Genomic DNA, 23,901 nt, shown 5'->3' with positions numbered 1-23,901 from the left:
GAAGGAAAACCTCACTGATGTGGAGCTCCTGATCTGCCAAGTTTCAATTTTTTTCCTTTGAGCAATTCCAGAGAAGACTTCCAAAGTTTTTTCTTTTTTCCCACATGGCTGCCATATCACATTTCATAGTTGTGATTAAAAAATATTCCAAAGGTAGGCGTGCTCCTATGTTGAAAATTTCATGTCAATCACTTGAGCAGTTACGGAGAAAACAAATTAAAAGTGAATAAACAGTGAAAATGTCTGGCGGAAAAATAATAATAATAAAAAAAGAAAATGAGCAATCAGAGATTGTCGACCCTCGCCAGGAATTATTTTATGTAGTTTTGTGTGGCATGTTATGTAATAAATAAGAGACATAGTTAGAACTGCCACTTTAAAACTGCTGGCAGTGATGACGAATATGGCTGCCAAACCATGTGACCTATCAATTATTCCTTAAACTTGTACACCCAAGGTCTGGGGAACATTTGTGTGAAGTTTCCCCTCGATCTGTCCAGCCGTTCTGGAAAAGATGATTTTTTAGAGGTTTTTGGGTAAATCCAATATGGCTGTCAAACTATGACCTATGACATCATGTTTGAACCTTTTGTTCCTCATGGATCGGCAGTTATACGTGTAACGTTTGGCCTCGATCTGTTCAGCCACTTCAGAGAAGATTTTAGAAGGTTAAAAAAAAAAAAAAACAATATGGCTGCCAAATCACGTGACCAATGAGGTCATAAAAATGTTTTTGTTGACAATTTTATCCCTAGATGACCCTGAAATTTTCATACTGATCAGATGTAGCGTTCTACATCTGCAATTATGATGTCATAACGAAGGAACCTATGACATCATTAAAAATCTTTTTTTAAGAAATCACACATTCCTCATGAGTACTTGCTGTGTGCCAAGTTTCAATTTTTCCCTTGGTGCGGTTTTAGAGATACAGAGGTCCAAAGTTTTTCCAACATGGCTGCGACACCACAATTATCATTAAAACATTCTGCATGAGTAGTCGCACCTATGGTGAATATTTCGTCAATCCGACAAGCAGTTGGAGAGAAGCACAAAATTTCTGTGCAGACAAACAAACAAACGGACCCAAATGCAATACCCTCTCCTTCGGTGAGGTCAATTAATCTGAACAAAAACAATAGGGTATCCTTCGGTACCGTAATTAATATCGAGTAACAATGCATATCAGGATTATGTTTGTGTTCATTCTTAGGAATGATTTTTAAAACTAGCAATATTCACGATGCTTGTGCATATTTGTATCATTTTTAATCGATTCTCCGAGTACAGTACAACGCAATCATTTTGAATGAACGCAACACTTATGTAGTTGTACCAAGACTACTCATGGTTCATGTCAATGCAAAAGTGAATGTAACCAAGACCCCCAAAAACAAAACACAACTGAGCTGTGCTGAATGGACATAATCTTTTTATGCAGTAAAACTTATGCAACCCGTTGTTGAGTTATAATTCAACCATGAGAAAGTGGAATGTGTAAAAAAGTCATAAATGAAGTTGCAAGTTTATTTCATACAAGAAGGTGAAGTTTATAAAATATCAAATGCTATTTTGTGTCCACATATTGGTGACAAAAGTTACATGCAATTAACTAGATGTCTTTTGATTGCAGGCATTCAGATTTTTAAATTTATTACTTAAACCAACCAGAGGAGGGAATGGTGAGAGTAGGACAAACAAGAGGAAGAACAAAAACAGCAGCATGTCTCCTTCATTCATCCTTCCCCTGACTCTGGTAGTATCTAGCTAAAACATCCCAGGCCTCTGGCACCATGAAACCCTGCGGAGGAGTTTGGCCACTACGTGCCAAGGCCCGCATCCGTGTGCCGGAGATGAACTCAAAATCTTCCTTCCTGTGCACGGGATAGGATAGAAAAGGTTGGGGTGATTGGTGGGTTATAACGAGAACAGCAAACGATAAGTGGTTTGTAAACATTTCCCACACATTGAAAGCACAAACAAATTAACATTTCATTTCAGGAGGATGAGGAATATTGTTGGTTTCATTCTGTAACCAAAATGGACCGTCACCTCTCTGGCTCGTAGAAAGCCATGCGGCGGTTGCACCGGTCGTAAGCTGCGACACGAAATGGCAACACTTCGAGGCGGGTGAGGCCCGGTGCCATTGCAAGTACACGGGAACCATGGGTTGGGTCGTAGAGATCGCCATGGCCTTGTTCTGGATGGGGCATGCCGGCGGGATCTCGGCCTACAATGTAGAAATTCGCACCGGCAATCATTCGGGCACGGCAATGCCACTGAACCTGGGGTGGAAGAGGAATAAAATGAAGGGCATGAACACATTTTTGTTGGCTTGGAAAATATGCTTAAACTGGTTCACAAAAGCTAAGTATGAAGCAGGAATCATCATCCCCAAATTGGATGTTTGAGGTTTTAAAAAACACAACATAGGGTGTCAAAAAGGATGAAATTTTGCTCATGTGCTCAGCTGAAAAAAAAAAAAAAAACACTGAAAGAAAGGAGTTACACCTACTACTATTTCTTCAACAGCCCAAATTATTGTCATCATTTTGTGGAGTCAGCTGGGAGAAATTATTTCAGCCTATGTCTTTCAAGAGCCAGTTAGCCAAGCCTGGCATATTCCTGAAAGAGATTTGGGCAGGAATTTGCAATTTGTTCAGGCTACCAGCCAAAACTCACCTCCTCTTCACAAACGACACCAGTAATAAATCTACTGCAATAAATAAATAGAGGCCAAAGTGAAGGACTGGTAGAAACAGAGTGGCTTTATGTCTTGTTTTGGGCAATTTCCATATAAAAAAAACCAGGCTGAATGTTCATTGGAGGGAGGAAACACCAATCAGACATTTATAGTGGGTTCGGGAATAAAACCAACTCAAATCTTAATAAACAACAAAATAAAAAACCTCCCTCCTATGTCACCTCAGTGGGACCAGCATAGAGCATTGGGGAAGGAAACACAGCCAATAAGGTGGATGAATGGTCAAGTCCTCCATCTGTTCCTTCAGCTGCCAGAACAGCTGCGTGCTGCTGCAGGCGAATGGCTAATGGGACATCATCTGCCTTGGTCCAGCCACCCAGCGGGTGCAGCAGCAGCAAAGGCCTAGTGTATCCACGTTGAACGAGTGAACGTCGCGTTTCTGCCATGAGCAGAGCATGTCCCTGGTGCACAGGGTTTCGCAGCTGGAATGCAAAGACTGCATCTGAGGGTAAATGTGGCACGAAGGAGGGAGAACTTTGATGTAATGAGAAGTAAAATAACAAGGCTAAGCGTTTTCTCATGTTCTCCCGTTTTCTACTCTTCATGTAAAGCAGAGAATGGAAGAATTGGATAAAGGCACCTGCATTTGCTTCACGACACTTGGCGCGGATCTCCAGAGGGGTAAGGCGGTACTCGTCTACACCATCTCCCCACTGGATCCTGCCCAGCACCTCTAAGTCACCACCCATGAGCCAATCGCCACTTTCCATAACCATCTGGAGACATATAGGCACGAAGATCACTAAACACCAATCTACAAAATGGATTGGCAAAGACCCAAAATGATCTGCCTGGCCTTGCGGTTAAGTGCATGCCAACTAAAATAAAGAGATGAAAAGGCAGACAATTCCCTGCAATTCAATTTGGCATTGGAATGTTTCGCCCCTTTATGTGGTTGCAACACAACAGCCATGACAGTTCTGGGATGTCTACCTTTCATTCATGGTATTGCAAAATAATAAATCATCCGAGGAAAAGTTTTGCTGTCTCAAGATGATTAGCATTAACGTTTTTTTTTCAGTAAATATTGATCATGGTACTTGGCGTATGACAAAGCACAACAAAAATTATATTTCTGCGCAAAGCACCTTGATGTGAGGATGCTTTGCATTGGTTGTACCCCAGACACGAGCAACTCGTTCCTCCTTGCGATGGGCAAATATTTCCGGGTTACAAAGGATTGCAAGTGGACGATCCTCAAACCACAGAGCTACGGCCTGCTGGCCTGCGAGTCGCTCCTTGTCAGCCAAAGAAATTGGGAGTACAATAGGAATGGACAGGTTTGTCACTCTGTCTGCAAAGGGTGGCAAGAAGCAAGACAAAGTAGTAATCCATTAGTGTGTAAGCTCACAGTGAAAAGGGATGAAGTGGGAGACGAGGATTTGGTTCAGAATCTGCATCGTAAACTCGGGTAGGGTATGAGGGGGTGTTGAAAAGTACTACCTCCCATTCTTTATCTCCAAAACAGGTAAAGATATTCAAATGAAACAAAGCACAGTCCGCACAAAGACTCTTCCCCCCACTGGTGCAAAGTTTCATGATTCTGACACTAGATGTCTGTGCTATGTCAGTTAAGAAGGCAGAGGGCAACACGATGTTGCAACTGCTGTGAAGCGCTGGAGATGAGAGTATGGATGACTGACTGGAGATGGGATGACTAAAGATGAGTGGGGTGCACCATTACGATCCTGAGAGCAAGAGACAGTCAATGGAGTACTCCCTCAAAGGATCACTAGCCCCAACTTGGCTCCATTGGAATTTCATCTCGTCGCCAAACTTAAAGAACACCCATCTTTGTTTGCATCTGTCCGTTTCATTCGAATATCTTCACTTGTTTTGGAGCAAAAAAAAAAAAAAAGAGGCGGCATTACTTTTCAACAACCCCTTGTAAGTAAACTACAAATAAACGTAAAATAAGAGGCAGAGAGCAAGATTCTCGCCATCACATACTGTCCAGAAGACAGCCAAAGTGAAGAGCTTGGAGATACTGGCGTTCCCTCATGAAACCGGTGAGAGGTGTAGCCCAGCCTTCGCTCAACACCTGTAACCACTGAACGTCCAGCTTGAAAGAGGCAAAAAAAAAAACACGATGAAAAGGATATGATTGATGTAGATAACAATGAGAAACTAGAACGGCATTTGCTAAAGCACATACCTCTGCCAGGCTGAACAGTTTACGTTTTGTTTCCCACCAATAGGCCAGATTTGGATCCGGACTTGAACCAACATCAAATTGGCTTATTCTCGTCACCGAAACAACTCGTACATCTAGTTTTATCACAACTCATCCACAACTTTTTGAAATATGTTATATATCGTTTTTTTGGCCCCATCTCTCAAAGGTGAAGACTCACCATAAATATTTAAAAATTATTTTATCCGGATCTTCACCAAAATCAAAATGATTCATCCTCGTCACACACCCAAACCTCTCCACCATGAGTTTTTTATCTTGCCAAAACGAAGTTTTTGCAAGATATGTTAGTCAGCTTGTATGTTTTTTTTCTGTTTTGTTTGTTTGTTTGTTTGTCTGTAATCACATATAAAAAATTCTGCAGAGCACAGTTATCATTGGAAATTTTTGTAACTTCGCATATCAGAGGCCTATAGAGGTCCCTTTCAGTGCACAAAATTTTGAAGGTCAAGGTCAAAGGTCAAGGTCACTTTGTCGCAAATCAGGGGAGTCGACGAAACCCTTATTTTTTTGAGTAATTTTGATCAGATCGTCTTCAAACTTCATGGGAATATAGTTCATGGTCTGGCGCTCAGCTGATTAATTTTTGGTGGCAATTGGCCTTGACCTTCATGGTTAGCACCTAAGGTCAAACATATTTGACCCCAAGGTCAAATTTTGAAATCTTAGATACCATATCGAGTAATACCTCATATGAAAGCACTTGATAAGTGCTTTCCAGATCTGTCAAAAGTTTGACGCTATGACGTCATTTGATGACGTCATGACGAAAAAACGGATTTTTCATGAAAATTTTATTTTTTGTTTGTCAGTAGTCACGTAAAAAAAATTCTGCAGAGCACAGTTATCATTGGAAATTTTTGTAACTTCGCATATCAGAGGCCTATAGAGGTCCCTTTCAGCACATAAAATTTTGAAGGTCAAGGTCAAGGTCAAGGTCACTTTGTCGCAAATCAGGGGAGTCGACGAAACCCTTATTTTTGAGTAATTTTGATCGGATCGTCTTCAAACTTCATGGGAATATAGTTCATGGTCTGGCGCTCAGCTGATTAATTTTTGGTGGCGATTGGCCTTGACCTTCATGGTTAGCGCCTAAGGTCAAACATATTTGACCCCAAGGTCAAATTTTCAAGTTTTAGGAACCATATCGTGTCATACCTCAAATTGAACACCTCAATGAGTGCTTTCTAGATATGCCAAGCTTGAGACATTATGACATCATTTGGTGACGTTATGAGGCAAACGCATATTTTTCATGGTTACTCTGTAGAACGATTCTCGTCGGAATCTCTCGTAGGCAGATATTCCTCAATGAGTCGCTCCTGGTGGATAGCAGCTCTGTTCACCTCAGTGTGACCTTGAAGAAGTCACACGTGGTCACCTTTTGGCAAGATACGGGTCACCCTGAGGGTGACATTGGCTTATTTTAAATATTTTTTTTGTATACCTTGTCGAAGCTCGTATGAGAGCTAACACAGAACGCACAGCAAGGGGGGGCATGAGACAAGAGGGGCGGGAGAAGGAAGGACAAAACAGTGGGGAACAGAGACATTTTGAGATCTGTGGAAGGGAGAGGGATGGGGCGGGGAACATGGGGAATACAAGATGGACATTACAGGGACTTTCAGGAAGGAAAGCAGGGAATTTGAAGGAGGTGGGCTTGGGTGGATGAACGGGGGTAGACAAGATTGAAGATTTGGATGGGGGATGATAAGAGGTGGTAGTGAACAGCTGTTTTGAAGGCATGGAGGGAAGAATGGGATTGAATAGAGTGAGGGAGTTTATTCCAAAGGCGGGGAAAAAGAGAAATGAGAGTGAATGTGAGCAGTGATTCGTGATTTTGGTAGTTTTACCAGAAGGGGTTTGTTGGCAGACCTTGAGCGCTCTGCGGAAATGTGGTGGGGACAAATCACAGAGAAAGCGGGGGGGGGGGGAGACTGGAGAGGAGACTGTAGAAGACAGAAAGACCACCGACCTGTCTGCGGTGAGAGAGTGAGAGACCCAATGCTTCATACAAATCCGTCCATAACCTTTTAAGACATTGTGCTGTATAGTCTATCAATTTTGGCCTGATCTCTCAATGGTGAAGAATCACTGAAAAATTTTTTAGTGTCAGGAAACAGATCCAGGTCTTCACCAAAATCAAATTTTGGCCTAGTCACACAACTCAAATTCTCCACCAAACTTCATCTGAACCTGTCCACAACTTTTTGAAATATCCTGTTCACAGACAGATAAAGACAGACAGACAGGAATCCACCTTTGGTGGCAGAGGTAATAAAATCGGACCTGCACTTGGTACTGTACATGTATTTCATAAAGACAAACTTATTCACGACTCAATATGTTGCATTCGTAAGTGAAGGAGGATGGTTGATAAGTGTGTGCACAATGTTTTGAGAATATCTAACAACTCAATCTACTGTAATAAATCGAGGTTGTGTTGCTGTAGCTATGTCAGCAATATTCACTCGTCGATTTGTCGTGACAATGATTTGTTTTACCAATCGGGTGCGCCAGTTTTTCCCTTCACTCGTCGATTGGTTGTGGCACAGACCAATTGGGTGTGCCCCTTTTTCCCAGCAACATTATTTATGTGTATTGCTATCACGTCTATCCCCATCAGCAAACAACGGTCCATCTAGGTGGTGCAGAAAATCACACGCTTTCCTCATTTTCATATTCCTCACCTCGTGACTATCCTAATGTTTATTATATTGACTGCGGTGCCGTCTTTGACAATTTCATGTTTCGTTGACTCCCTGGACAAGATGTGGCCATCCACGTTCGTTGGGCCGGCACATACACTCCTGACCGGAGGGAGAGGGTGTCCGCTAATTCTATTAATACAGTTATACGTGTTTCACACTGCACACTGCTTACCCCAGGGTATTCTTACCTGGGGGTGGAGGGGATTCCTTCCCCTTGAGGGTTCTTTACCCTTCCATCCCTTTCACATCAGTTTCACGAACTCCCTGGTTTGCCGAACGTGGGACAAGCTTTCCCGGGGTATTTCAGTGCTTTTTCAAACTATGCATCTGTGATTACCATCCTGTGAATTGGACCCACAATGCTCTGCTTTAGAGTGGCCACATTCGCAGTACTGTCACAACATAGAAAATGGCATCAGTTTCCAAAGCTACACTTGCAGTTTTTCTCTTGATTTTTAAGATTTTCCGACGAAGGAGGTGGTGGCCCAGTCAGATTAGACGATGCTGGCAACAGCTTCAAATATTAAAAATACTTAAGAGCACTGCTTGAGGCTTTTAAAGCCAGCAGCAATTTGTTGTTGCGCTTGTGTTGTCCGTGGCTTTGGCGATAACATACTACATGTTGACTGAGCGCCAGTAAACAATTATTTTTTGAACTTTGACCACACACTATTACGTAAACCTTTACCCACAGATAAGTAAACCCCGCTCATTTCACAATGCATCTAATACCTCAGAGATAACTCTGGTTCTGAGCAGGGTTAAAATACCCTGGGGTAGGTATCAAGCCCTAAAAATTCCTTTCTCCATGGGAACAAAGGTGTCGGGTGAAAGCTCTGAATTTGCGGAGGTAGCGATGGGGTAGAATCGGATTTACCTCCGATATATTGTCGTATGAAAGGGGTATTACAGATCAAATGTAACTAACCTTTGATATGTATAGCTGCGGAAGAGCTCTTGCTTCGAGCATCTTTTCATCAAGCTGGTTCTCTGAGACAAAGAGTTCCCGAACCTCTTCGATGGCAGCTCTTGGCACGATGTCCTAAAACATGAACATAAAACACTCAAACAACAACAACAACAACAACAACTAAAGTTTGACGGTCATTTCCCCATTTTTTCAGGGGGTTGGTCAAATGATGGTGATCTATCCATTGTGTCAGTTTCGTACAAACCCAAACATTCCATATCTTTCTTGACATTTTCAATCCATGACCTTTTGGACATCCTCTCAGCTTTCTTACTTCTACCAAGACCTTGATTGCTTTCTTTACAGCTTCATCTTCTGACCTGTCACACCTGATCATGATCATACCAACCAACTCTTCTCTTCCTTGGGTCTGATTCACCAGTATTGATTTTTAAAATCTATTCCTGATTTCTAAATACAGACATTCATCAATTGCATCATTCTCATCAGTTATTTCCATTATGTTTACATCTTCGATCCACATTGTCCACGTTTTGATTCCAAACATCAATACCGGTAAGATACGGGCTTTACCAACACTAACCTTTACAGTGAGAGTTTATAAAGCCTGCATCAATTTTCAAGTCAGGTCAGTCTCTCAAATGCCACTGGTAACGTGTAACCAAGTGCTAACTGCCGCTTGGTTGGGCAGTTGTTGACGAAACCGACTACCCTCACTGGCTCGCCACTGGGGAGGGTGACTGTGATACCTAACAGGATGAAAAACAACGCCTGTTAAAGGGCAGATGAGCTCCCATCGGGAGCCAATGGCCATCCAGTAGGCAGATTGTGTATTCTAAAAAACACCCTTCCGGGTGGACCGGTTCTTTAGGTAGTAAGTTGTAGACAGCAACCACCCAGGGAAGTCCTACCATTCTGACTTAAGCCTAAGTCACATTTGCTCTACGGCGAGGATACGGCGGCCGTACCCCCCCCTGAATTGACAGAAACGTGCGGTGGCCACAGAGTTTCTGAGGTGGCCTCAGGGTGGCCCTACGCCATATGGCTATCTTTTACAGGCCGTAGGGGTTGCCGTGGAATTATAGCGCGGAGTTATAACTTTTTTCATTTCTACGTTGGCCGTAGCAATTCGACAAGCCAAGCTGTGACGTAGATGTGTTCCACGTCGACCGTACGTAGGGCGTACGGTGGGCTTGCGTTATTCGTGCGGCTGCCGTAGGCTCTTATCAATGAAAAATGAATTTTGCCAACCCCCAAAAAATTACGGCGGCCGCACTATTTCCATGGTCGCCGTAGGGTAGTCCTAAGGCGTCCCTGTGTTCACCGTACGGTGGCCTTGCGGTCTGTGTGACTACCTGTGGGCAACCCAGGGTCGACGCACGGGTCCCCTACGCCTGCTGTGCATCCTACGTACGGCCTCCATGGCAGTCTGCATCGACCGTGCGTCCACCGTGCGCTACTGCTAGAGATCGGAGTATAGGTGTTTGCCTATACTCCGAACTGGTATATTCAGATATATACATATATATATATATATATATATATATATATATATATATATATATATATTATAGTTATGGTATATTCAGTTATATATCCTGGTATATTCCAAACTGTTTTATTTTTATTTCAGTAAAAAAATAACTGGTATATATACCCACTCGTTACCATCCATCTGGCCGCTCGTTCGCCTTCAGACCCCCCCTGCGGTCACCTTGCGGGAACCTTGCATCTGCCTTGAAAATTATATGGCTGCCGCAGGGACGCCCTAAGGTCACCGTGCGACATCAAATGAAAGACCGTACGGCACCCCCACGTTTTCGGTCTCCACAATTTCTAAATACCCCGTGCGGCTCCCCGAAAAATAAAAACATATGTGACTGCTACATTGTGTGACCGTGGAAATACTGCGGCCGCCCTATAATTGCTCGTGGCCGTAGATTTTGTAGACCCTACGGCCGCCGTGCCAAATGTGACTGAGGCCTTAGGAGCGTTAAATGCGGTGCCTGGAAACATTTTATACCCTCCGTGTCAAGATTGCTTATCTTACTTTCTGTCTCTGGGCTCGCTGTTTTCTCTTTCTCAAAAACAAACATCATACACTTTTCTTACTCATTTTCACTCCATACCTTTACATTCTCTCTTTCCTCATAAACCTCCAATTAAATATGATGAAGTCCCTCCCACATGTTGACCGAGGTGGTTTTGACTCTGAACCCTTGCCTTTTTAAGGAATGTTGACTCTGGAACCCTTGCCTTTTGAATCAACGTGACTTTTTAAAATTAATTTCACCAACATTCATGGTCTCTCTTCGAATAGTACCTCTTCATATCTTGCTTCTCTCGGAAACCCAACTGTCACATGATGTTCTCCTTAATCCTTTCAACATTTTGAACGACAATCTTCACTCACCATTCCGCTTCAAAGGAGGAGTCTGTGCCTATTCCAACGTCAACACACCTGTTGTTGTGTATGCCTTGTGGACCTTGAATCTCGAAAACTTTGTCATTTTGGATTTGACTCTCAACCATCACTATTTTACTGTTTCACTTCCTGCTCTTCGAATTCGGCAAACTTTATAAACTTTCTTTGACTAACTTAATTCCTGTCATGAGGCCATGATATCCTCACACCCTCGAGCAGAATTCCTCAATTTAGGAGACTCCAATGTACACCACAGGGAGTGGTCGAAATCTTCGTACTATACTGCCTGGACTGGCCTTCTATTCTTACTTTCTTCTAAATGCTATTCTTCTATGGAACTTCTACTCTTACTTTCCCTGGGAAGAAATGCCTCCATTTCTCCTTGGGCAATGCCTCCATTTCTGCTGAACATGTAGCTGAAATTATTGTTGCAGGAATAGAGTCTTATATGCCCTTCGCTTTCAAGTCTATCTCCCCTACCAATTGTTGGTTCAATAATTCCTGCTCTGCGGCCATTCCTGCAAGGGATGTGGCGTATCGGACATGGAAAAACTCTTCTTCCTCCGACTGGCATTCAGCTTCCTGACTGCATCTGCCAGAAATCATTGCAAACGTGTTATTAATGAAGAAAATCATTCCTTTATTCAAAATATACGTGACAACCTCTCATCTTCTTCCACGAACAGACTTTTCTGGTCCTTAGCTAAAAGTATCCTTCCCTTTCCTCCGCTCTTCCATTCCAACGATACGATCGCAGTCTCACGACTGATAAAGCAATTATTTATGCTTCTCTTTTCTCCTCCATTTCCACATTGGATGACTCAAACATTCCAACTCCCCTGATGTACCCCTTACCAATCCTATGCCCCTCCCTATAATCCCTTTTCATGCAGGTCAAAAAAGTACTCCTCTCTGGACACAAGATGGCATTTCTCCTAGTGTCTCGAAGGAATGTGCTTCTGAACTTGCACCCGTGCTTGCTCTTTTGTTTCGTTTTTGTACAAAAACCCAAACTTTTCCTATTTCCTGGAAATATGCCTCAGTACAGCCTATTTTAAGGACAGGTGATCATTCAAAATCCTTCCAACGACTGTCATATTGCTCTGACTTGTACTATTTCCAAAGCCTTTGAAATTCTTTTCCCCATTTGGGGAATCCTTTATTATAGGCCTTTATCTCAAAAGCCTTTGACAGAATTAGCATCGGGGTCTGATATCTAAGCTTCCCTCTTTTGGCTTTCCTCCTTCACTCTGCTCTCTCGTATCGAGCTTTTTCTCCGACCATTTTATCTCTGTAATTGTTGATGGTTAAACAACTCCCTCCTTCCTTATAAACAGTGGTGTCACTCAGGGTTCTGTCTCATCTCCAACACTCTTCCTTCTTTTTATCAATGACCACCTTTTTTCTACACATAACCAAATGCACTCGTATGCTGATGACTCAACATTACATTCCTCCATGTCTTTCCCATCTGCCCCATCTTCCCTCACTCGATCTACATCTCCTTTCATCACAGCCACCCCTTTAAATTCGGATTTGGACAAGATCTCCCAGTGGGGCAAATGTAATGAAGTTAAGTTTGACGCTTCTAAAACTCAATTTCATCCCGTGTCTCATTAAAACTCCTCTCAACTCTCCAATTTCCTTTGGAAGCTACATAATTACACCATGTGATGCAATAAACCTACTAGGTATTACTCTAACTTCAAATTTATCCTGGAATCCACGCATTACGCAAATAGCTAAGTCTGCCTCGAAGAAACTAAGAGTCCTGTTCAGATGTCGAAGATTCTTCTCCTCTGAACAGTTGCTTCAGCTATATAAAGGATCGATTCGTCCTTGCGTACGGTACTGCTCTCACATCTAGGGAGGTTCTAGCTCCACGTACTTGATGGACAGAATTGAATACAAAGTAATCCGACTCGTCAACTCTCCGAATCTGACCTCAAAACTCGACCTGCCTGGATTACGCCGCAAAGTTGGCTCTCTTTCTCTTTTATATCGATATTAGTTCAGTTTCTGCTCCCGAGAACATGCTGCTTGTGTACCTCCGGCATTAGCGAGACCACAAGATACTCGACAAGCCACATCACATCACATGATTAGTGCATGCCCATTGGCAACTCAAGGTTGGGCCGTCATGACGTTTGTTGCTTCCCGTTCACTGCCAAACTCTGGAACTCTTTACCTTCTCATGTCTTTCCAAACACGTGTGACCTTCCCTTTTTCAAAAAGCAGATTTTTCACTTCCTCAAAAACTCTCGGACGATTCTCTCTTTCTTCACTTTTCTATCATTGCAGCTCTTTCATTTAAAGCCTGGCCTCGATGAGGACTATACAAGCCCATGACCGACGCCTTCAACATAAAAAAAAAAAAATCTCAAAACAAATGAAAAATCTATTACTCGATTTAAACCCGAGAGAAAACTGTTAACTATCCAATTTATGACACTCACAATAGTTACAATTGTGGCCAGAACATCTGGCTGTCTCAGTGATTTAATGATCACAGAACACCAACATTTCGGAATAGCAATCGTCCATCAACTTATGTGCCAACAAGATAACTCAAAGCTAGTGGACTGGGCTCAAGAGCTCTCGGAAGAGATTGATGCCCGACCCAACTCGAAACGATCATCTTGATGCTATGAAGGCAGGACGTTGCATCAATGAGCACGCAGTGCTGAGGGGGCATTAAGTCGGCTGTCCCAGCTGCTCGCATTCCATCGTGAACATTACAGAACCCACGGTGCCTTTTGAAAAAGAGTAGGCCACTTTGTGCTGGAAACCTGACCAAGTTCCAAATGTCAGGACAAGTCAGCGAGTTTGTGAAAACTGTGCCAATTCACATGCTCTATGGATCCACGTCTTCATGATGTTGGAAACAATTGTTGACAAAAAAAACAAAAGCTGTTGACTCCAATGAATGTGAAATTGCCAAAGACTAAGATGAATCATGAGTTAATCAGATTTGATCCATAAGCAGTACAAGTTTCAGCAAGCCAAATGTGCACATCACAAGGTTGTTGTATTTATGAATGTTCCATAACTCAGTAAGTGACAGGCACTACATTGTACAACATCCTCTCACTCTGCAGTTCTTACCACACACCTTGTCCTGCAGCATTTCAAAGACCTGATCCAGGCTCTCAGCGATACTCGATTGTCCGGTTTTCAACACCAGGTCAGAAGCTTCAGGCTTTTCATAGTTCGAATCGATTCCCGTAAAACCTTGGAAAAAGGTTGGGGGTGAGGAAGAAGGATAAGGAAAGCGTGAAGGAAAAAAGTGGATGTTTTTTGACCAACTAGAATAAAGGGTAGAAAAGATTTTAGAAATATCACGTGTTAAGTGGTAAACGTGGGATGGCTGTTTGCACCGATCACCGGTCCCTTATCAGCAAAAACAGAAATCGAATCACATCCACTGAAAGCACGCATCAGAGATCTGCAGAATTCAATCAGAGATCTGCAGAATTCCTGGTTTGAAATTTGAGGATGCAATTTTGACAAAAGGCTTGATTTTTCCAAATTGATTTTGATTATCCTGGTCTTTGACCCCTTGCCCAATTTCATGTGCGCATCTGCAAGCAGATAACCGTGCCCAAGAAGTAATATGAAGACATCTGTACGTACCATCAGCATGAATAAGTGTTGGGCCATTTGTGTGTTTTACATGGAGAATCATGTGTGTATCAGCCTCTACCTGTGAACACTCCAACTCAGGAACAATATCACATCCTTGTTTTGTTATTCTCCAGCAGGTGCTGCCCTCTATCACATACACTGCCCACCCCCCCACCCCCCCACCCCCCAAGCTTGGCTGTGAACTGGATTTGTCTCATTTGACTGAATCGCCATTAACTTTTTCCAAAACTTTATCGGATACATTGGGAGAATATTCTTGTATCTTACACCCTCAAAACTTACACCTGTTTTTTTTGGCTTGCTCAGGATTCTTTATGGACACATCCGGAGAAACGTCAAAAACTACGTGAACACTTCTGCTGACCTGACTTGTACATATCTGCAAAACTGTTTCAGCTAATGTGTAAAACATTTATCCACGAGGAGGTTGAAACTTCTGAAGCACCACCATTCCATCAAATATGCTTGTTGCATGCCGAGGAGAGTGATCTGCTGGAAGAGTTCATTTTTCCAATAGCTGTAGAAGCTCGTCTTTGTTTGTCTTCCTTGTAAAATGCCATATGCGCCAGAAAAGGTCCACAGAAGTGGACCTAACGGATAACAGAACACTTTCAGGTCAATTTTTCGAAACTGCATCAATGGAGCCATCCGCACGAATGACGTACGGTCCATTCTCAAAGGGATAAGTGAATCCTCCTGTCGGACCTTGACAACTTTCTTTAACTGCTCGAATGTTTTGAGTTTCGTCTTCTTCAATGGATTGAAAAAAATCTTCTGGTACAGAATGACGACGACCCGTCATCAACTTCATAATGTATGCATCCATTCCCATTTCCTTTGCAGTGAGTCAATCTTCTGTGACTGTGGGAGAAGCAACAATCCCTGCTGGTAATAATCCAACCAACTCTTCCCCTTCCCAGGGACTGATGAAAACATCTAGAACATCGGTAACTTTCTCAGCAGCAAGTTCCAGCTTAAATACACTTTGAATGAACATTTTTCATGTTTCGGTGGAACGAGTATTCTTAGCTGGTAGACGAGTTGGTTCGTGGCCACGTATTATTTAGAGTGCAAGGGGTTTTATCATTGTTCATTATTGACTGATATTTACTTCGCGAAAAATATTTTTTGCCAAGTATGTTGATCTGGAGTCTTTGTCTGTCTGTCTGTCTGTCTCACAATTTTTGGCCACAGTTTTCAAGCAATCGTGCTGAAATTTTGTGAATGTGTAGTTGACCAGCAAAGGACAGCAACGCTCAATTTTGGTGAAGATCCAAATCTTGATCTGAGAATTTTTTTAGGTGATTCTTCACCATTTAGAGATCGGGCCAAAAATGATATATAGCATAATATCTCAAAAGGTTATGGATGGATTAACACGAAACTTGGTGGAGAGGTTGGGAGTGTCACGAGGAAGAATCGATTCAATTTTGGTGAAGATCCGAATCCAGATATGGATACGAGAATTATTTAATTTTTAACTGATTCTTCACCATTGAGAGATGGGGTTAAAAACAATATTTCATGATATCTCAAGAGGTTATGGATGGATTCCGCAGAAACTTGGTAGACAGGTTGGGTGTGTGAAATGGACTAATTGATTCAATATTGGTGAAAATCTGGAGTTGAGAATTTTTCAAGTAATCCTTCACCATTGAGAGATGGAGCCCAAAACGATGTAGAGCACAATATCTTGAGAGGTTAGGGAAGGATTTCAGAGAAAGTTTTGTGGACTGGCTGGGTGTGTGTGAAAAGGACTAATTGATTCAATTTTGGTTAAGATTCAAATCCGGATACGAGAATTGTTCGTAACTGATTCTTCACCATTGAGAGATGGGGACAAAAACCTATGTATTGCATGATATCTCCAAAAGTTGTGGACGACTTGTGACAAAACGAGGTGGAAGAGTTGGTTGGGTGACAAGAACAAGCCGATTCGATTTTGGTTAGGGTCCGGATTCAGATCCGACCTATCAGGGTCATACAAATTGTAAACTATTCAGCCTGGCAGATGTATGCGCTCTGAGTGCCGTTCCCTTTCGCCAAGTGTCACTCTGAGTGATTTTTCATTGTGATTGTCCTGTTCCTTCCTTGTGCCATTATTGTTCTTAAATTAGACTTGATCTCAGGTGAATTTTGTTTGTCATGGTGGCTTCATCTGGTGGTTTGTATTCAGTCCCATTTAGGGTTGATTGGTCGCGGTCTCCATGCCACTACATGAGATATCACATCACGTGACTCAGGTTTGCTCAGTCTCATATCAGTCACCTGATCGCCTATCGGCAAAGGTCTATCTGGTTCAGCGGTTCCACTGGTCAAATCAGACTCGGAACAGTTGAATCACCTGACCTCTACGGTCACTTTGACGTGACTCATGGGATTTGAACTGGGCAACCGAAAGAGACTGACAACTGCAACAATATAAATAGGAATAGTGAAGAGCAACTGGAATGCAAGTCAACGGATCAAGAGACAAGTTTAACTTCTAGCACAATCCTCCATTTTGATCCTCTTTCTGCATCCAAGTGGTATCCCACTGCCGCACTGTCAGCGTGTCCCGGTTTACCCTCTCCCCTCATTCTTCCATAAGCCTAGACTTTTATTATATATAAAAAGGCATTATGCGATTTACGAGTTACACACGCCTAAGAGCATTGAAGTAATATGGAACTAGATATATGCGATCACAAAGCGATCGCCAAGGGTAAGCCTTCCCTGACCAGGGACTTACCCTTGGCCCATAATCCAATGATGGTCATATTTTTTTTTCGGACCACCATCCGACATTTTATGTCCGACATTAAATCTTCAACATTTATGGATAGAATGTAAATTAAGAAAATGTGTCCCAATCTATAATCTTCCCATAAAAAAACTCAGCATCATGAAAATCATTCAAGTTATGATCAAAAAAGTGTTTTTTGTTTATCAAGTCACAATCCAAAAAAAGTAAGTCAAACACACAAATGAAATATCGGATGGACAATATATCAGTGCATGTTGGCTATTATGTTGTAAGAACATCTTGGAAGGCCAAGCGGTCTTAGATTCCGCATTGGCAAAATTGAGCGATGACCAAAAACACGTTATTTTTTTCCAGACCACCATTTCACCTTAACCTTTAACTCGGAGGGGGTATGCGTAAATCAAGTGTAAATGCGCCTTGCTCTAGGCTAATGAGGGCAATTTTGTTCCGATCGGATAAACTTTAGTCAAGTCATGGTGAAAAAGTTGAAATGTCCAATCGTCATGACCTTAATAACTAGGTCAAGGTAAAAAAATGTCACACATACTTTTTTATAGTCGCATTATTAATGCAAACTTTGATTCAGAAAGTTCCAGCCGACTCCGTGATACAGCTCGGAAATTTGGAGTGCTGAGAGCAGGAAGAAAAAATAAAATAAACCAATGTCACCCGCAGGATGACCCGTATCTTGCCAAAAGGTGACCACGTGTGACTTCTTTAAGGTCACACTGAGGTGAACAGAGCTGCTATCCACCAGGAGCGACTCCTTGAGGAATATCTGCCTACGAGAGATTCCGATGAGAATCGTTCTACAGAGTAACCATGAAAAATATGCTTTTGCTTCCTAACGTCACCAAATGACGTCATAATGTCTCAAGCTTGACATATCTAGAAAGCACTCATCGAGGTGTTCAATTTGAGGTACTACACGATATGGTTCCTAAAACTTGAAAATTTGACCTTGGGGTCAAATATGTTTGACCTCAGGCGCTAACCATGAAGGTCAAGGCCAATCGCCACCAAAAATTAATCATCTGAGCGCCAGACCATGAACTATATTCCCATGAAGTTTGAAGACGATCCGATCAAAATTACTCAAAAAATAAGGGTTTCGTCGACTCCCCTGATTTGCGACAAAGTGACCTTGACCTTCAAAATTTTGTGCACTGAAAGGGACCTCTATAGGCCTCTGATATGCGAAGTTACAAAAATTTCCAATGATAACTGTGCTCTGCAGAATTTTTTTATACGAGATTACAGACAAACAAACAAACAAAAAAAACAAACAAAAAAAAAAACATAAAAGCTGACTAACATATCTTGCAAAAACTTTGTTTTGGCAAGATAAAAATAAAAAAAAACTTTTCTAAATGGTGGTTTAGTACACTTAGGGGTATAAGAAACTATGTGGTACCATGAAAAAAATTGAGCACCAATTGCAGAAACAAACCCTGCAACAACAATAAGCCTTCTCCTATCCTATAGGGGGAGGTTCAATAAATACTCGTTTCAAACTCATTTAAATTGGCACACAAGCACAAACTACTCTGAACTAAAATGGGCTTTCACAGTCTCTGCACATCATTAGTGCAATGAGTGGCTGAATCACTCACGAGGAAGCACACATTCACTCAGCAGAAAACCACAGTCAAAACGTATCATTAATTTGGGGAGAGATAACCATGGTGAATCACCGCAGACCACCACACAACGCACGTAGGTGTAGAACCGAAGCCACCTTCATTGGTTAATGACCTCACCTTTTATTTCTCCTGCCCGGGCTCTTTTGTAGAGACCCTTTACATCTCTTTGCTCACAAACAGACAAAGGCGCATCAACAAATATCTCAAAAAATGGCAGTCCAGTTGCCTGATGAATGCTTCTGGCATTGATCCGGTCCTGTGAGGGAAAAAACAAAAACAATATAGCCTAGCTCAGCCATATTATTCTTGCCTCCAAGTGCAGAAACCAATAACTAGATGGTTCAGAGATGTACATGACCAAAATAAAAAGACCAATGCTGTTTTAATGGGGTTCCAAAGAGGAGGTGCTGCATAGTGAGGCATGTTCGCATCAGAGACATTAGGCTGGGTATTGTGCCTACAACTGTGTGGTTATATCTCACATGCTTATACAACTTCAGAAGAAATTTGGTGAGTTACAAAAAAAAAAAAAAAAGATGAAGAAAGCCTCACTCGAACCACTTCACAACTGTATAATATTCTTTGCATGCTATGATGAGGTCCAGATGTTCTTTGCATGCTATGACGAGGTTCAGATGAAGCAAAAGCAATGGCAAATTGCCCACTAAAACATGTTCATGAGAAGCAACAAAAAAAATGGCTGAAATTGTAAGTTTTGGAGGTGTGAAGACATGCCAATGAGCCTGGAGCCCATGCAACAGCAAGGATACGTGTACCGTATACGTGTACGCACAGAACAACGGAGGAGATAAAAGCAGGTATTGGGTTCACAGCATTTTCGCAACCCGCAAACATTTGTTTCAAACTTTCATTATCGAGAAATCAGAATTTCAATCCTCTTTCTCGGCCCAAGGCTAGAGACAGTCTCGTAAACATGCCTGACCTAACCTGAGCGAAAGGTGAGATGAAAGAAGATAGGCAGACGAGGCCCGCATCGGCGAAGAGGCGTGCAACCTCAGCCACTCTACGGATGTTCTCTTGACGATCGAGGGGTGAAAAGCCAAGATTCCTGCATAGCCCAAACCTCACGTTGTCTCCATCCAAGGAATAGCAAGGAATTCCCAAAGATACCAACATCTCCTCCAAGGCGAAAGCGATGGTGGTTTTACCTGCTCCAGAGAGCCCTGCGGACAGAGACGGACATGGATGTGTGGAGAAACGTTTCACTTGGAAGAATTAAAAGGGAAAACAAATAATTTAGAGCTCAGGTGATGATGGAAAGGGAAAGCAGCTTAAATTTAAATTACAAACTTCTCAACTCAAAACTTTTCCTACCTGTTAACAACACAGAAATTTTAATGAACTATAAAGGCAAAATTAATTTATGAACAATGAATAGACCGACTGGCTTGCACACGTAATAAATAAATTATTCTACCAATCCTTGCCTTTATGACAGGTGGAATGCAGATCATAAAAAGGTGGATATCCCTTTGCAAAAGCATACACAAAGAGCATTCAAAATGTTACACGATCGAGTTCGTCACAACAGCCCAAGCCGTGTAAACGTCCTTTTGTTTTCTTTCTCAATATAACAATCCCGCAGGTCACATACTCTCAAGGCGCCAATCCTGGACAGATCACCACTCCATCACAGGACAGTGGACTGACTGAAAGTGGAAGGGATTTGTAATTTGTTTTGTTCAAGGTGCCGGCAATGACACGCCTCCTCTTGGTGAAAGATGCGGCACGATCTTTAACATCCGAGAACGACCAATGCTGCCAGCCCAGCTTAACGTCTATGTGACAAACAGCACACACATTGATGTCTCACCCTACAACCGAAATACCAGGGTGGCAGTTTATAGCCGCATCAAGATTCCAACCCAGACTTGACATCTCATCTAAAGAGGCGTCTGCATATCACTAAGCTATCCTTCCAACCCTGCCCCCCCCCACCCCAAACACAATTTTTTCTTTTTTTGTTTTTTCAATGTACAAGTATCTTCAATCAGCAATAAAATATAGATGCATTTTTTAATTATACACGCATCTTGTTATTCCTTTTCATAGAGGATCTCTCCTCCGTCAAATTTTGAAATGTCCCCATAACAACAGAGGGCTTAGGATCCCTTTGTTTATAAAACACATCTGGCAGTTATCAGCAACTGTCAAGGTTCCTCATTTCTTATACTCGAGCTGAACACAAAACCTCGACAAAGCAGGACCATAATGGTGGCTCTGTAATGAGCAAAACGCAACATAAAGACTCTGTGCTGAATTATGTCAACAGATATTGGAAGTGCAAATGTAGTGCAGCAATCGTACAAATACAACAATTGAGTAAGTAAACAGTGTGTTGTGCATTCAAACAGTGCATCGCCCAACGAGGGTTGAACAGTGGAATAGTATAACAATCATGCAAGTAAACAGCCCATCTGTGAGTATTGAGGTCGTGCCAAGTGTACGGAATCGGATTCGTGGAAATGCATTGGGCCGAAGAGGTGACCAAAACTAAATCAAGCGATTGCAAAATAGTTCATAAACAAGGGCAGCAGTCTTATTCATAACTCAGAAAACCACAATTGTATTTTTTCGAAATTCAAGGCAATTGACCTTTTGGATTTTTTTCCCCCATTTTAGTAGAGAGCTTACAATGCTGAGATCCCAGCTTCCTACGCAAACACTTAATTACATCTGGAAACCGAAGGTGGACGGAGGTTATGTATTCACCCTTCTTTGTTTGTCTGTGAACAGGATATCTCAAAAAGCTATGGAGGGATTCGGACAAAGCTTGGTGGACTGGTTGGGTGTATGACAAGTTCAAATTGATTCGATTTTGGTGAAGATCCATATGTGAATTTTTTTTTAACCCTTTGAACCCTCACGGCCATTTTACCAGCCGTTATTCAAACTCCCATATACCCGAGCGACCGGATTTTTCTCCAGAGAGGCTAGGGTGGAGGAAGCGAAAGCCCTAAGAGAGCTCAGGGTTGAAAAGGTTGTGATTCTTCACCATCAAAAGATATATATATATATATATATATATATATATATATATATATATATATATATATATATATATATATATATATATATATATATATATATATATATATATATATATATTTATATCTCTGGAAAAGATTAAGAGACCATTGCAAAATTATCAGTTTTTCTAGTTTTACTATTTATAGGTATGTGTTTGAGTAAAATGAACATTTTTGTTTTATTCTATAAACTACTGACAACATTTCTCCCAAATTACAAATAAAAAGATTGTCATTTAGAGCATTTATTTGCAGAAAATGACAACTGGTCAAAATAACAACAAAGATTCAGTGTTTTCAGACCTCAAATAATACAAACAAAACAAGTTCATATTCATTTTTAAACAACACAATGCTAATGTTTTAACTTAGGAAGAGTTCAGAAATCAATATTTTGTGCAATAACCCTGATTTTCAATCACAGCTTTCATGGATCTTGGCATGCTCTCCACCGGTCTTTCACATTGCTGTTGGGTGACTTTATGCCACTCCTGGCGCAAAAATTCAAGCAGCTCGGCTTTGCTTGATGGCTTGTGACCATCCATCTTCCTCTTGATCACATTCCAGAGGTTTTCAATGGGGTTCAGGTCAGGAGATTGGGCTGGTCATGACAGGGTCTTGATCTGATGGTCCTCCATTCACACCTTGATTGACCTGGCTGTGTGGCATGGAGCATTGTCCTGCTGGAAAAACCAATCCTCAGAGTTGGGGAACATTGTCAGAGCAGAAGGAAGCAAGTGTTCTTCCAGGACAACCTTGTACATGACTTGATTCATGAGTCCTTCACAAAGACAAATCTGCCTGATTCCAGCCTTGCTGAAGCACCCCCAGATCATCACTGATCCTCCACCAAATTTCACAGTGGGTGCGAGACACTGTGGCTTGTAGGCCTCTCCAGGTCTCCGTCTAACCCCGGGGTCTCCAACCTACGGCCTGCGGGCCACATGCGGCCCCTTAGACGGATTTATGCGGCCCGCGGTGCCATATTAAGTTTAGATTACAATGCGGCCCGTGATACTACCAATTTGTCAAGGTCAATGATCAAAGCGTTCTGTAATTTTTATTATGATTTTGATTCATATTAGACACATGTGTTTTTAACACGATTATTCATTTATCATATTCGGTGGCAAGAAAAATATATTCAGCATTAATTTGTTTAAATTTCCGCATATTAATTATATTTTTTTTCCGGAATTTAGCGTCCTTTTTTGGGTGCGGCCCTCCGCCCCTCACCACTTTGGTTTTGTGGCCCTCCGCCCAAAAAGGTTGGAGACCCCTGGTCTAACCATTAGATGACCAGGTGTTGGGCAAAGCTGAAAATTGGATTCATCAGAGATGATGACCTTACTCCAGTCCTCTACGGTCCAATCCTTATGGTCTTTTGCAAACCTCAGCCTGGCTCTTCTTTGCTCCTCATTGATGAAGGGCTTTTTTCTAGCTTTGCACGACTTCAGCCCTGCCCTGAGGAGCCTGTTTCGAACCGTCCTCGCCGTGCACTTCACCCCAGCTGCCGTTTGCCATTCGTTTTATCAGTTACTTGATGTCATTCTACGGTTGTTGAGTGACATTCGAATGAGTTGGCGGTCATCCCTGTCAGTGGAAAGTCGTTTTCGCCCTCTGCCAGTCTGTAGCTTTGTTGTCCCCAATGTCTGCTGCTAGCACTTGTTCTTATGAACCGCAGTCTTTGAAATTTTAAGGATGTAAGCAACGTGACGCTCACTCTATCCCTCTGCCAGTAAAGCCAGAATTGAACCCTTCTTTTCCTCACTCAAAACTTTTCGTTTCAACT

The 23,901-nt window shown here is 42.1% G+C and overlaps 1 protein-coding gene across 4 annotated transcripts in view; it reads right to left on the bottom strand.

Moving 5' to 3' along the window:
- Positions 1-1,513: 1,513 nt before the first annotated feature.
- LOC147014321 (bifunctional 3'-phosphoadenosine 5'-phosphosulfate synthase 2-like) overlaps positions 1,514-23,901 on the bottom strand; it is a 27,793-nt gene continuing 5,405 nt past the window's right edge. For all 4 annotated transcript variants that reach the window (XM_085852224.1, XM_085852223.1, XM_085852225.1 and 1 more), the window contains 10 exons: positions 20,008-20,243; positions 19,177-19,315; positions 14,138-14,256; positions 8,598-8,711; positions 4,715-4,826; positions 3,853-4,058; positions 3,345-3,480; positions 2,926-3,206; positions 2,053-2,285; positions 1,514-1,874 (listed from right to left, as the gene is read on the bottom strand). In XM_085852224.1, coding sequence (XP_085708350.1) covers positions 1,733-1,874; positions 2,053-2,285; positions 2,926-3,206; positions 3,345-3,480; positions 3,853-4,058; positions 4,715-4,826; positions 8,598-8,711; positions 14,138-14,256; positions 19,177-19,315; positions 20,008-20,243 — 1,718 coding nt within the window. In that variant the 3' untranslated portion in view covers positions 1,514-1,732. The remainder of the gene's footprint in view (positions 1,875-2,052; positions 2,286-2,925; positions 3,207-3,344; positions 3,481-3,852; positions 4,059-4,714; positions 4,827-8,597; positions 8,712-14,137; positions 14,257-19,176; positions 19,316-20,007; positions 20,244-23,901) is intronic.

This window comes from Eptatretus burgeri, chromosome 13 (genome assembly GCF_056783735.1).
Source record: "Eptatretus burgeri isolate ZD-2024b chromosome 13, Ebu_testis_v1, whole genome shotgun sequence".
Lineage (NCBI taxonomy): Eukaryota > Metazoa > Chordata > Myxini > Myxiniformes > Myxinidae > Eptatretus > Eptatretus burgeri.
This window is presented reverse-complemented; position numbering and strand designations above follow the sequence as displayed.